This window comes from Phycodurus eques, chromosome 3, assembly GCF_024500275.1.
Source record: "Phycodurus eques isolate BA_2022a chromosome 3, UOR_Pequ_1.1, whole genome shotgun sequence".
NCBI classification, from domain to species: domain Eukaryota; kingdom Metazoa; phylum Chordata; class Actinopteri; order Syngnathiformes; family Syngnathidae; genus Phycodurus; species Phycodurus eques.
This window is the reverse complement of record NC_084527.1, coordinates 19,521,271-19,535,891: the sequence shown is the minus strand read 5'-3', so window position 1 is coordinate 19,535,891 and position 14,621 is coordinate 19,521,271. Positions and strand designations below refer to the sequence as shown.

Here is a 14,621-nt window from a genome sequence, read left to right as displayed (position 1 = left end):
GCAAGCAGTTCTTTTTGAAGAACTAGCGCTTGTAACTCACATTTTTGCTCACGACTCATGACAAAAAATTTGGCGGAGTGACGGAAAACCTTGTAAGTTGGGTCACTTGTTAGTCGAAGTACCACTGTACAATGATATACCTGGTTAGCATCATATTTTAACCACTTAGCACCAAAGTCAATGAGGAAGCTCTCATTAATCCTGTTAACTACTGGGTCACTTCTTTAACTACCTACCTGCTGTAGAATCAGTGGGAGCGGGAAGGAGAATGTTTTCGACACAAATTCTACGAAGGCTTAGACGCTACTCAGCTCTCCAATCACCCGCACGGCACGAAACATTTGTTCAAATTATCAAAGTTATCAATACTAACATTAGTAATAATAATGCAAGTGCAACCAAAAGTGCACATTTAATTTTACCTTAAGCGATTATGATAAATAGAGTAATTAAGTAAATATGAAGTTAAAAAAGTGTTACATATCATAAATTAAATGAAATATATATATCTTTACATCACACAAATAATTTCATACTTTATTTATAATAAAATAATAATGAATTTTACTATGTATAAAAGTTACAAAATACAGAAAAAACGCACAAATTTAAAAAAATTAACCGTGCACCAATTTCCTCATTGAGGCATTATCCATCCATCCATCTTCTGAGCCGCTTCTCCTCACTCGGGTCGCGGGCGTGCTGGAGCCTATCCCAGCTGTCATCGGGCAGGAGGCGGGGTACACCCTGAACTGGTTGCCAGCCAATCGCAGGGCACATAGAAACAAACAACCATTCCCACTCACATTCACACCTACGGGCAATTTAGAGTTGTCAATTAACCTGCCATGCATGTTTTTGGGATGTGGGAGGAAACCGGAGTGCCCGGAGAAAACCCACGTAGGCACGGGGAGAACATGCAAACTCCAAACAGGCGGGGCCGGGGATTGAACCCCGGTCCTCAGAACTGTGAGGCAGACGCTCTAACCAGTTGGCCACCGTTCCGGCCATTATCGCGTCACGCTGTCTAATTTAGTCGAAAAATAAGCTCTTGGTCTTAGTTTATCACCGCATTGTTGCGTAAGTACGGAGGTCATGTAATAGCTTTTACACTCTGCCATTTGAATGAATGTTTTATCATAATTTGGAAGGGCCAGCGCATTACTGGACACCAAATGTTGTTTAATGTCACTGAAGGCCTTTTCTGTCCATTTTCTAAGTCCTTCTTTTTCTTACTTCCTTTTTCTATTTTAGACACTACGTCATCATATCCCTCTTTTTCTATTTTCGATATATTATTTTTATGTCGACTTTTATTTCGTCTCGTCGTTGAACCAATTTTTCGAATTTAGCTGGCCCGCGACATTGTATTTGGTTATCCACGTGTTTAAATGTTTTATTTTGTAAGGGGTTTGGAGTTGAACATATTTCCAGTCTTTACACGTTAAGCGTTCTTTGAATCCGTTTTACTGTTATTTTTCCTTATTTTGTGAATTTGGAAGTCAGTTTATTTGCACCTAGAGTGACCTAAATACTGACTATTCAAAATGACAGGTTGACAATGAATGTCTGGGGTTTGGTAATCCTCAAACCTCTACTCGCACGGGGCGGAGGATTCTTGCACCTGCTTCCAAATCCAGTTGTAATTTACAATCCTGTCTTATACATTCATACTTTTACACATTCACACGATACTAGTAATGTTTTTACAAACCCACGGAAACACGGAATTTAAGTACGTACAGGACTCCGCCGTCCTCGCGGAATTTCTCGGACTCCGTCGTCCCTCTTTTACTTGCCAGTGACTAGTATTACCCTAGGTTTATTCTTCCGCAGACTTCTTTGTCGCGCAATTCTTTCCATCAAAATTGTCCATAATACTAATGCAAGCTAAGCCAATCTATGATAACTTCTACAATTTATTTAACAGGTGCCCCAACCCCTCTTCTTTCCTAATTTTCCGCTTCTCACCCCCCTTGTGTCATGGATAACTATAATACATTTAATTAATAATAAATCAAACAATGTATCAAGTACAATAAATGTTATTTAAAAAATGACAATTCTAAATTCAAATTACATTATTATTCGATTGTATTACACAGTATATATAAAAAAAAATAATTACCAAAAATCAAAGCAAAAAAAGTATATATATTTTGAAATGCCCAGAAATATTATTCGTCATTTATTTTTGACTATCCACAACCCAGCAGTTGAGCCCATCATTGCAATTCTACATTGATTAGCTCGGTCGACAGCTAGGTCGCTAGATAGAAAGATGTAAAAACTTACGTGGTTTATCCTGTCACTATGTCCAAGGTGCGTTTATTAGGACATTTGCAGTGCCTCATCCAACACTCATCTAGTCAGGTGAACAGGTTAACGGGGGCCATCTTGGGGGGAAAAAACAAAGTCAAAAGGAAGTTTCCAGGTTTGGGTTGCGCGGCTCTTTACACTCTGTGCTGCCCGAAAGCTGCTTCACTCTTTAGTCCCTCACGAGGTCGTCGAGGCACAAGTGGATTAGAGGCGCTAATTGCTCGATGAGACGAGACAGGCCACTCGCATGAGACCGCAGGAAGCAAGCACAGGTGGCGCTGGAAGCGGCTCAAAATCACCATAAATATAATTATTTTTGTTAGTCCAGGATTAGGTGTGCATGTGTGGAGTGCTATGAGACGTTTAGCAACTCGCCTGTAGCCTTTTATAGGGCAAGGAACTTCAAGTCAAAATGGCCGACGCATACCTCTCTCTCTAAGGAACAAAAAGCAAATGCTAGTAAGGAACAAATAGATGATTATGAAGTATTACATTGGCGCCCCGCGAGATGGCAGATTATTTTAAATGGGTTTTACAGTATACAGGCAAGTCTGAATTTAAAGCTGCTCGCCTTTCAGTGTAGTACCACGTTGTGCCACAGCCTCCCGGGAAACACTGAAGTCCACTGGAAGTGATGCAGCATAATTAAGAGCAAGAAGAAGAGGCAGAGAAGGTCCCCAATCCTCAAATTAGCTGCAATAACAGTCGTTCCCAGAGACAACATACTGTATGCCTGTGAGTATTGTTGTATGATCTGTTTGTGTGTTTTGCTGCTCTTTGAAGGTTTATAATTACTGTAACATCTTTAGCCATCTATGGAGTTTCACATTATATATTAGCCTTAAGCTTAGAGACGTCCATCAAACTTAATGATATGGTTTTGTGTTTTTTTTTAAAAAAGTAACCCTCACCCTAACCCTAACCCTAACACCACACATTTTGGTGTTTGAGAACAGGGGCTAAGGAATCATTTTTAAAAATGTGATTTAATAAGTTTAAATGTTTAAAAAGTGAGTGGGAGCAGTACAATTCCATCCATCCATTTTCAATAGAGCTTATCCTGTTCAGGGTCGTGGGGTGCTGGAGCCTATCCCAGCTGACTTCGGCCGAAAGGCAGACTACACCCTGAAATGGTCGCAAGTCAAGCAGTAAAACTATTTGAACAATTTCTTTTGTATGGTCTCTGTATATCGCAGATTTTCACATATCCCGGGGTTTGGAACGTATCACGTAGCACTGAGCAATAAAGGGTTGCTCATTATCTGGTAATGTCGGTACACTTTTATTTTATTTACATTTTTTTGACAACTGTGCAAAAAGATGCAGAGTCCTCTAGCACTTAGAGCAGTTCGAATGACTAATATTGCAATAGTCCGGTGCAATGACCATTGTCCAAAGGGCGCCGAGACTTCAAGCGAGTGGTGTGATAATCTGGGACAATGTCGATTGTGCAAATGTTGCAGATACTCCTCAGTCAGTGTGCAAATGGAGCAGATGCTACTCTGGCATGAGTGGCCAGTATTGGTCAACAACAGATATGCAAATAGTGCAGCGTGGCGAGACTACTACAGTGAGCGCACGAGTAATCTATAATTGGCCCCACAGAAATGTGACAACAAATTTAAGACAAAAAAAAAATTGCCAGCATGTTGCAATGTAATTGTAGGTTAGGTGTTTAAGAAGTTTAATTGCAAGAGGGAAGAAGCTGTTGGAATGTCTGCTAGTTCTAGTTTGCATTGATCGGTAGAGCCTACCTGAGAGGATTTTGCACGCCCTTGTCATAGTTCTGGCAGCGTGCAAGTCCTCAAGGGTGGGTAGGGGGGTACCGACAATCCTTTCAGCAGTTTTGATTGTCCGTTACAGTCGGAGTTTCTTACAGTTGGAATAAATAACAACTAAATGATACTGGAAATAAGAAGGTGGTTCAGTTATAATAATAATAATAATAATAATAATACTTGGATTAACGATGTAGAAAAGCTTCAATAAAAATATAGGACTAAAAATAATGACTCAAACTTAACCAGGAGTTTGATTAAAATACAAACTCCAGTCTGGTATCCGAGTTAAAAGGCAAAGTTTACAAATCCCTTGTGTGTTTTTGGGACATACTTGGCAAATAAAGATATTTCTGAGCTTTATCAATTTAGATATGTTTGATCGCTTAATGATCATATTTGTGAACCATAAACGGTCATGACAACATCCATTTCGAGTTTGCCCTACTAGCCGACTTTGAATTTCTTTATTATGATAAATGCTAATTTGACTTGTAACGTAGGCTACAATTTACCTAGTGCTAATAGCTAGCAAAAACCCATTTCAAATAATATTTAGCACTGATAATATTTAGCATTTTTTCTGCCACGTTTTCAAGAAAATGTTTATTTAATAATAAATAAAATAATAATGAATTATTATTATTATTATTATTAAATGTGGCGAAACTGTCGCTAACGCGCACGGCAGAAATTGTTGCTGCGCGTAGAATGCGGCAGACATCATCTCTCGTGATTGGTCCGTTTTAGTCACATGCAGTGATGACGTACTCAGCGTGCACCTTGGTTCTGCATACCGTCTACGCCCCGCCTTCTCGATCGGTTCTGCAGCATAATTAAACGTATCATCTGGTCATCTAGGTCAATTTGTTCTAGCAGACACCGTTCCACGGTCGCCATTGTTGTTGCTTTGTTCCTTGTTGCGTAAAGGAAAGTAAAAAACGGCTACCGGAAATGACCAAGAAAATGCAGAGGTAACTCCACCCTGTGGCGTCCTAGCCAATACCAGCCGTAGCCACACCCCCGACTTGGAGGTGAATTGTAGTACATTTTCAAAACTGCGCGCGTGAGTTGCGCTCCAAGGCAAACTGCGTGCTGGATGGCCGCAGTGACGTCGGCGCGGTCGCCGCCCGCACGAGTAGAAAGAAGCCTTTATGGACGAAGGCTGCTCTTCAACGCCGCCCTTGGACAAGCGTGGGAAGGTGAGTGTATGCGGAAGTGTTTTGTAACAACTCAAAAACACTCACGCCTTTTATCCTTGATATATTTGTTAATTTAAATGTGCAAATAATTGATCATTGTTTTTTTTTTTTTATTGTTGCCTTTATTCGTTCTGCTGTGAGGAGGACCGGTTCTGTTCAACTTGACTCAAAATCACGTTTTTTTAAATGAGGTGAAGCCGGCTTAAACCAAAAGCAACAAAATTGGAATCTCATGGGTAAGATAAATACACTTAAACGCATATAAAGTACATTTGTATTAATGCCGTTGTTTACTAAGTCATTATAATTCTAGAAATAAAACAGCGAAGGTGTGAGTGATAAGAGATTCAGAGCTTTCCCACAAATATGACATTTAACTATTCCGGAATGACCTCCATTTTGAGGGACTCCAAAGTCTTGGATAAAAGTGGCACAATTGTCACTAGGATCATAACCTTTACCTAACCTTTGCCTGTAAAATGTCATTAGGAGACGGTATCGCAGTCAGTCTTCCTGCTACTGGTGTCTTCAAAGGGTGAATAGTTGAACTTTATTGTAGTTTTATCGCACAGTATTAACTTATCTTTCTACGTTGGCCAGTTCCAAAGGCAGGCCCTGGACTAATTAGATTGACGTGGCAGCACTTGGAAGCTAAAATCTGATTGGACCAAAAAAATCCAACATCCACATGGACCGGAAGCAGTGCAGACAAGAGTAATGCTACGAAATGGAGAATAGATTGTGGAAAATGAATTAACACAGTTTAATGGAAAAAAGATTGAGGTTGTAAATATACAGTGGATATAAAAAGTCTACACACCCCTATTCAGACTAAGATAAACCATTTTCAACCGTTAATGTGATCTGTAACCTGTACACCTCAATTGGAAAAAAAAAAAAAATACATCTTTTGAAGGGTGGGTGTAAAAAAATAAATAACTGAGATAATGTAGTTTCATAAGTGTGCACACCCTCTTATAACTGGGCACGTGGCTGTGTTCATATCAACCAATCACAGCACAGACCTGCTACCATTTAAAGTGCCTCTGATTATTCCCAAATAAATCAGCTGTTCTCGTAGTTTTTGTCCTGACATTTGCCTGAAGGTTTTGTGCGAACTCCAACTGCTATTTGGAACTGTTCTTAATTCCATGCACTTTGTCTAAGGCCCTAATTCCAGCTGAAAAAAACCCAGTCCCAAAGCGTGATTCTGCCAGCATCATTCTTCACCGTTAGGTATGGTGTTCTTGTGGTGATGAGCAGTGTTTTTGCGCCAAACATACCTTTTGGAATTCTGACCAAAAGGTTCAACCTTGGTTTCATCAGACCATAACACATTTTCTCACGTGTTTGGAAGATTTATTTATGGTCTCTTTTGTGTTTGTGTGTGTGTCTGTGTCACAAAAAAAACCTGACATTTGGCCAGGGGTGTGTAGACTTTTTATATCCACGATAGGTCAGTGCTTCAGATTTTGTTTAGGCCAGCAGACCCCCCGCCCGCGACTGCATTAAAATAGGAACAAGAATGGTTTTGGGAGACAGCATAGGCTTCTAGCACAGATTCAGAAATGATCAATTTGAGAAGGAATGGAGCATTTAACGCCTTCGGCTAATGCAGCATCCATTGCCCCCTTTGGAACAAGTGAGCTTTTCTATTCACTCGCACTAGTTTGGTGTCGCCCTCTGTAGGCTGGGAAGAATGTCCTTTTTCATGACAAACACGAGTGTTTTTCACTGCGTGTAAAAACCCAAATTCCTTTTACAGCGGTTTGTTAATCACTTGGTAACGGTGTGAACTTATTAAACGTGGGCGGTGCCATCTTGAATGCTTTCTACGTCTTCAGTGTCAGCATGAGGATCGCTGTGCTGGGAGCCACCGGGCAGACGGGCCAGTTTGTGGTGAACCAGGCACTGCAGCAAGGCCACGCTGTCACCGCCGTCGTCCGGAACCTGGACAAGGTCACCGTGCGTCATGACAACCTCAAGGTACTGACGCGCCAGGGTTCAAAGTACACTTTAATTGGCTTCCTGTAAAGATTACACGATACAGTAGCCAAATGCAAGGAAAAGTCGTGTATTGATCCGCAGGTGAAAATAGCTCCAACCTTCAAATTTTTAAGTAATAGTTTATCTTTCCTAACTGCCATACAAGTATAAAAATAATTTTCCACTTTATCTTAAAGCTAAAATAAAGTAAAATTACTCACCGTTTGACGATACCAAAGGTTTTTGCAGTGATTCTCCCACTTGGTGCCGTTTCATAGTTACTGCTAGTGTAATAGAAAATTAAAATAAAGTGCAGTGGTGCCTCGAGATACGAGTTTAATTACTTCTGTGACAGCACTCGTATTGTTATTAAAGTGCTCTGTAAATAAAGTTGATTTGAGTATCTCAAAATATCTTTCCCCTCCGAAATGAATGGAAATGGCATTAATCTGTTACAGCTTCTCAAAAGAACAGGTAAAAATGTTTGTAATGTCTCTACAGGTATAGTAAATACCACTCTATAGTATTGTATTTTTAAAAAACATACAGTAATGACATGATGCGTTCACTACCACCATACAGGACAAGAACCTCAAATTTTTGCTTGCAAGTCAAAGCAAGAAATCGGCCGAACAACGGCTCTTATTTCCAGGTCACTCGTATCTCAAGGCACTGTACAGTGCTGTCCCCACATATTCGAGATTTGCTACACACGGATTAACCCATATGCACCTTACGCAGTATTACTTTTGCACCTCCTGGTGGCAATCTCGGTGCCAAGGAACTATGTTTAAGTGTGGGGATGAGCTTCATTTAGTCAAGACACGCCCTTGTCTCATAGAAAAGTATTACTTTGCACATACTGGTGGCCAGGGCTAATTGTCCGGATACTTTTTCGTGGTTACTGCACGTGTTGCCAGACAGAGTTTAATATCCTGTCTCCGCAGTGAAATTTGTGGTTCTGCCCACAGGTAGTAGAGGGTGACATCTTCTCAGCAGACAGCCTCAAGTCTCATCTCAAGGGGGTGGATGTGCTGGTCTCCTGCCTGGGCTTCTCTGCCTCCTTCTTCTCCAGTGTGACGGGGTACACCCACTCCATGAGGGCCGTGATCGGAGCCATGCGGGAGGCAAACGTCAACAGGATCATCACCATGACATCCTGGTACACAGACCGTAAGTTGACAATTAAAGTACAGGACACCATATAACAATAAAATAAGAATCAGAATCATCTTTATTTGCCAAGTATGTCCAAAAAAAAACACAAGAAATTTGTCTCCGGTAGTTGGAGCCGCTCTAGTACGACAACAGACAGTCAATTGACAGAGAACACTTTAGAGACATAAAGACATTGACAAAAACAGTCACTGAGCAATAAAGGGTTGCTAGTTAGTTGCTTAGTAATAAGAAGAACATTAAAATACAAAATAATACTTAGTCACTTGTTTTTGCATGTTGCTAGACAGAATTTGTGATTGTGCTTTGTCCTCGATAATTAATATATAACTTTAAGATCATAAATTACAACTTTTTAATCGAAAATAATATACCTTGAGTTGAAAATATACTCAACTCTACTTTATTTATGGCGCACTTCAAAAGCTGCAACAAAGTGTTGTACATAAATAAGAATCAATCCTAAAACATCAATCACAATAATAAAATAATAATAAGGCGCGCTTAAAAGTCTTACATTTTCTCCAAAATGGACGGGGCGCGTTATAATGCGGCGCGCCTTATGTGTGCACAGAGTTCCAAAAGCTGCAAATGTTGTTGTGTTACTTTGATGAGCGCTCCGCTTGACTGACTGGGAGCATTTCCTGCCGACACGCTGCTTATATAGAGGAAAGGCGGACGTGACTGAGGACAGCATGCGGACGTTAAAGGGGGAAGGGTGCGCCTGAAAGAGGACGCTAAAGCACGCCCCCAGTTGGTATATAGCGCCGGTATGTGCAAACATCGGTTTGGCTAAGGACCCCCGAAAATGGCACCTACGAAGAGACACGCTTACGAATTACAGCTTAAACTGCAGGCTGTCAGGTATGCGAAGGAACATGGGAATCGAGAAGCTGCGAGAAAATTCAAGATCAACGAATCCATGGTTCGCAAGTGGAGGAAGCAGGAAAACGAGCTTCGCCAAGTCAAGAAGACGAAGCTGAGTTTCCGCGGAAACAAGGCGAGGTGGCAATGGATGAATAATCAAAGAACATCCGGGAGAAGCGTCCCTACAGTCACCATTCTACCCTTGTAGAAGAAATTAAAATTGAACATTTTCAAAGAGGTCCGTCTTGGTGCTTTCGTTTTATGAAACGGCGCCACTATCCATCTATCGCCGGGCGAGTTACGCCACCATATGCGAATGGATTGTGGATGCCCGGGCTAAGGTATCTGCTTTGACTGTTGTCCGAGCTTTCGCGAAAGCCGGCACCATTGCTGAGCAGCACCCCGGCAACGAGACTGACTCCGACCGACAATGACGAGAGGGAACCCGGCATGTTTGATGGAGAACTTGTCCAGCTGTTCATTTCGGATACAGAAGATGAGGACTTGAGGATTGATCAAAAAATAACGTGAGTACATTGTTAAATACTTCAATAAAGTACAACCGAACTCAGTTTTGCTCCTGCTGCCTTTTAAAAAACATATGTTTTAAGCTAGCATATGTTTTACCATGCCTGCGCCCAATAATACGGTGCGCTTTATGTATGTGTTAAATACAGTAATAGACCCCGTAACTGAGTCTGCGCCTTTTAATACGGTGGAACTGCCTGAAGAGCTCAGAGACAGAATTGTGGCAAGGCACAGATCTGGCCAAGTTTACAAAAAATCTTCTGCTGCACTTAAGGTTCCTAAGAGCACAGTGGCCTCCATAATCCTAAAATGGAAGACGTTTGGGACAATCAGAACCCTTCCTAGAGCTGGCCGTCCGGCCAAACTAAGCAATCGGGGGAGAAGAGCCTTGGTGAGAGAGGTAAAGAAGAACCCAAAGATCACTTTGGCTGAGCTCCAGAGATCCAGTTGGGAGAAGGGAGAAAGTTTTAGAAAGTCAACCATCACTGCAGCCCTCCATCAGTCGGGGCTTTATGGCAAAGTGCCCCGACGGAAGCCTCTCCTCAGTGCAAAACACATGAAAGCCTGCATGCAGTTTGCTAAAAAACAACTGAAGGACTCCAAGATGGTGAGAAATAAGATTATCTGGTCTGATGAGACCAAGATAGAACTCTCTGGCCTTAATTCTAAGCGGTATGTGTGGAGAAAACCAGGCACTGCTCATCACCTCTCCAATACAGTCCCAACAGTGAAGCATGGTGGTGGCAGCATCATGCTGTGGGGGTGTTTTTCAGCTGCCGGGACAGGACGACTGGTTGCAATCGAAGAAAAGATGAACGCGTAGTACAGGGATATCCTGGACGAAAAACTTCTCCGGAGTGCGCAGAACCTCAGATCTGCAAAGATGGAACTTCAAAGCTGTTTAGACTGCACAGACTGGAGTGTCTTTGAAAATTCAGCTGGCAGCCTGGATGAATATACGGACACTGTCACATCCTATATCAGTTTCTGTGAAGAGGGTTGTGTACCAACAAAATCATTTCGGACATTCAACAACAACAAGCCGTGGTTCACTGCTAAACATAAGCAGCTTCGCCAAGCTAAGGAAGATGCATATCAGAGCGGGGACAGGGCCCTGTATAATCGAGCTAGAAACCAGCTTACTAAAGAAATTAACATTGCAAAGAGGATCTATGCAGCAAAGTTGGAAAAACAGTTTAGCGCGAACGACTCGAAATCAGTCTGGCGTGCATTCCAATCGCTGACTAATTACAAGCGACGATCCCCCCAAGCTGAGAACAATAGCACACTAGCCAACGACTTGAATACCTTCTATTGCAGATTTGAAAAGGACAGTTTCACTCCACACACCCACCCGGCCGCACCCGCGACCACAACCACACCTCTGACTTCTGCGTTAACCATCCATGAACAGGATGTGAGACGCATCTTCAAACAACAGAAGATTAACAAAGCAACAGGACCGGACCATGTGTCCCCATCCTGCCTCAAAGTCTGCGCGGACCAGCTCGCTCCAGTCTTCACTCAGATCTTTAACAGATCTTTGGAAATGTGCGAAGTTCCATCCTGCTTCAAACGCTCCACCATCATTCCAGTCCCCAAGAAACCTGCAATCTCTAGTCTGAATGACTACAGGCCTGTCGCTTTGACATCTGTGGTCATGAAGTCCTTTGAACGTCTCGTGCTGGACCACCTCAAGAGTGTCACAGGTCCCCTGCTGGACCCCCTGCAGTTTGCCTACCAAGCGAACAGGTCTGCGGATGATGCAGTCAACATGGGACTGCACTTCATCCTAGAACACCTCGACAGTGCAGGGACCTACGCGAGGATCCTGTTCGTGGACTTCAGCTTAGCGTTCAACACCATCATCCCTGAACTCCTTTCAACCAAGCTTCTCCAGCTCAGCGTCTCACCTGCCATCTGCCAGTGGATTTACAGCTTTCTGACGGGCAGGACACAGCAGGTCAGGCTGGGGTCGGCCACCTCATCCACACGCAGCATCAGCACTGGGGCGCCCCAAGGTTGTGTCCTCGCTCCGCTGCTCTTCTCTCTCTACACGAATGACTGCACCTCAGCGAACCCGACTGTCAAGCTCCTGAAGTTTGCAGATGGCACCACTGTCATCGGCCTCATCAAGGACGGTGACGAGTCTGCATATCGACAGGAAGTGGAGCGGCCGGAGCTGTGGTGCGGGCGACACAACCTGGAGCTGAACACGCTCAAGACGGTAGAGATGATCGTGGACTTCAGGAGGCATCCTTCGCCACAGCTGCCCCTCACGTTGTCCAGCTGCCTTGTGTCAACCGTCGAGACCTTCAAGTTCCTGGGAATTACAATCTCTCAGGACCTGAAGTGGGCGAACAACATCAACTCCGTCCTCAAAAAGGCCCAGCAGAGGATGTACTTCCTGCGGCTTCTGAGAAAGCACGGCCTGCCACCGGAGCTGCTGAGACAGTTCTACACAGCGGTCATCGAATCAGTCCTGTGTTCTTCCATCACAGTCTGGTTCGGTGCTGCTACAAAAAAGGACAGACTCCGACTGCAACGGACAATCAAAACTGCTGAAAGGATTGTCGGTACCCCCCTACCCACCATTGAGGACTTGCACGCTGCCAGAACTAAGACAAGGGCGTGCCAAATCCTCTCGGACCGTCTGCACCCCGGTCACCGGCTCTTCCAGCTCCTTCCCTCAGGTAGGCGCTACCGATCAACGCAAACTAGAACTAGTAGACATTCCAACAGCTTCTTCCCTCTTGCGATCAACTTCTTAAACACCTAACCTATAATTCCATGACAACAAGCTGGCAATTTTTTGACTTGAGTTCGTTGTCACATTTCTGTGGGGCCAATTATGTATTACTCGTGCACTCACTGTAGTTGTCTCGCCATGCTGCACTATTTGCATATACTGGCCACTCATGCCAGAGTAGCATCTGCTCCATTTGCACACTGATTGAGGAGTATCTGTAACATTTGCACAACCATCATTGTCCCAGATGATCGCACTACTCGTCACTTTAAACCGCATACACTCCTTGAAGTCTCGGCGCCCTTTGCACAATGGTCATTGCACCGGACTATTGCAATATTAGTCGTTCGAACTGCTAGATTTTAGCAAATGGCTGCAATATAACACAGTGAAATGGCTGCAATATAACACAGTGAAAATTTTAAAAAATTTAAGGGGGTCTGAAAACTTTCTGTACCCACTGTATATAAAATATATATATTAAATTTACAACTATTCTCTTAGTGGACGAACACTTTTTTCTAGAAAATATATAATCTTAATTTTGCAATATTATGACTTTTTTATTTTCAGTTTTGTTCTAAAAAATATACAACTTAAATCAAAAAAATGAAAACTTTAATCATGAAACTATATATCTTTTTCCCAAATATACTTTATTCTGGTAAGATTATAAATTGAATCATGTAGTATCATGATTTGTTGGGGCAGTGACCTACCCTGCCACGAATAGTGGAAAAAAGTCCCTAACATGTTCATAATTGCCTCGATTCATAGTTTCAATACCACAAAATATGATCACAAAACATTTTATTTCAAACTCATTTTACAACATTACCTTTTAAAAAAAATGGCTTACAGACAATTTGATTTAGAAAATAAATCCACCAAAAGGGCACATGTACATGCAAAAAAGACTTTTTATATCTAATGTTGGGTAGCTTTGACTACACAATTCCAACAGTAAAATTGTTAAATGTGAAATATACTGTAATGTTTCCTCTTCCCAGCTAACTCTGGCACTCAGTCGTCATACCTGATCCGCTTCCTGCTGCTGCCCCTGATCCGTAGCGTGCTCAGTAACATGTGGGAGATGGAGGAGTACCTGCGGCAGGTGGATGACATCAACTGGACCGTGGTGCGCCCGCCCGGTCTCAAGAACCTCCCATCCTCAGGTAAAGACAGACAGAGAGAGAGTTTATGTGTAGAAACTGCAGGAGGCAATAGTCGAGCCTGAGGACACGATTGGTTGCATTACAAGCTTATTACCTTTGACTCCTTAATGCAGTGTGTGTTTCTATAAATGGCTCCGTTATATTTGTCGATCAGACATACTGGTGGCAGGGGCTAAATGTTTCCAATGGTCACATTGTTGTGAGGCGGACTTCATGGGATCTTAACATTAACAGTGGTTCACTTATTTTTCAAACTCATATGAAAGTTAAGAATGTCAAGTATTTACAAAAAGTCCCTTAAAGCTTTCATTGTTGTCTGAATCTAAATTTGAGATTTGGATGGGTAGAACAGGGCAGGCAATGAGCTGATTGGCTGAAACCAACAAAACAAAATGGCTGACTTCCTTTATGTTTTAAAGCGTGAGTTCTCGAGACCTTTTAGTGCGTCCTTCCACATGGAACACGTGTACTAGATTTAATGTCAGTCGGACATACTGGTGACAGGGGCTATATTTTTTAGACTTTCTCGCACTGTTGTCGTGAGGCAGAATTCGCACCAACTTCGTCCAGTCCAAAATTAAAAACCCTCCGCCTCTGTCGTCCCCAGCCTTGGAGATCCTGACGCACGAGGGCTACTTCGTGCCCGACCAGGACGGGCACCCAGCAGGGAGCGCTATGGGACGAGGCGATGTGGCTCGCTTCATGCTGTCGCTCCTCAACAACAACGCTTGGGTGCAGAAGGCAGTGGCCATCACCACCAAATGAGAGGCAGCCACTAACACAGCACACTTGTGTGTTTTTTGGACATACTTGGCAAATAAAGATGATTCTGATTCACACC

At 42.8% G+C, this 14,621-nt stretch overlaps 2 protein-coding genes across 4 annotated transcripts in view; one reads left to right on the top strand and one right to left on the bottom strand.

Annotated features, from left to right (window-relative positions):
• Positions 1–2,524, bottom strand: part of ppef2a (protein phosphatase with EF-hand domain 2a) — a 22,102-nt gene extending 19,578 nt beyond the window's left edge. Inside the window, exon 1 of the mRNA XM_061672373.1 lies at positions 2,296–2,524. The gene's annotated coding sequence lies outside the window, so the exon portion shown is untranslated. The remainder of the gene's footprint in view (positions 1–2,295) is intronic.
• LOC133400111 (flavin reductase (NADPH)-like) lies at positions 2,517–14,621 on the top strand. Of its 3 annotated transcripts, none has more exons than XM_061672376.1 (5): positions 2,517–3,054; positions 7,144–7,285; positions 8,257–8,458; positions 13,616–13,780; positions 14,388–14,621. In XM_061672376.1, exons 2-5 carry the CDS (start codon positions 7,151–7,153, stop codon positions 14,543–14,545), a joined length of 660 nt encoding a protein of 219 aa, XP_061528360.1. In that variant the 5' UTR covers positions 2,517–3,054; positions 7,144–7,150; the 3' UTR covers positions 14,546–14,621. The 3 variants fall into 3 exon arrangements, with proteins under 3 accessions (XP_061528360.1, XP_061528358.1, XP_061528359.1); XM_061672374.1 differs by lacking the exon at positions 2,517–3,054 and adding an exon at positions 4,984–5,299; XM_061672375.1 differs by lacking the exon at positions 2,517–3,054 and adding an exon at positions 5,349–5,535.

What these genes read in the sequence shown, in the direction of transcription:
- LOC133400111 (XM_061672376.1), top strand. Translation starts at nt 7,151, where the DNA reads ATGAGGATCGCTGTGCTGGGAGCCACCGGGCAGACGGGCCAGTTTGTG. An exon ending in GACATCCTGGTACACAGACC is followed by an intron (nt 8,459 to 13,615) that starts GTAAGTTGACAA and finishes TCCTCTTCCCAG; the next exon opens with CTAACTCTGGCACTCAGTCG. An exon ending in CAAGAACCTCCCATCCTCAG is followed by an intron (nt 13,781 to 14,387) that starts GTAAAGACAGAC and finishes TGTCGTCCCCAG; the next exon opens with CCTTGGAGATCCTGACGCAC.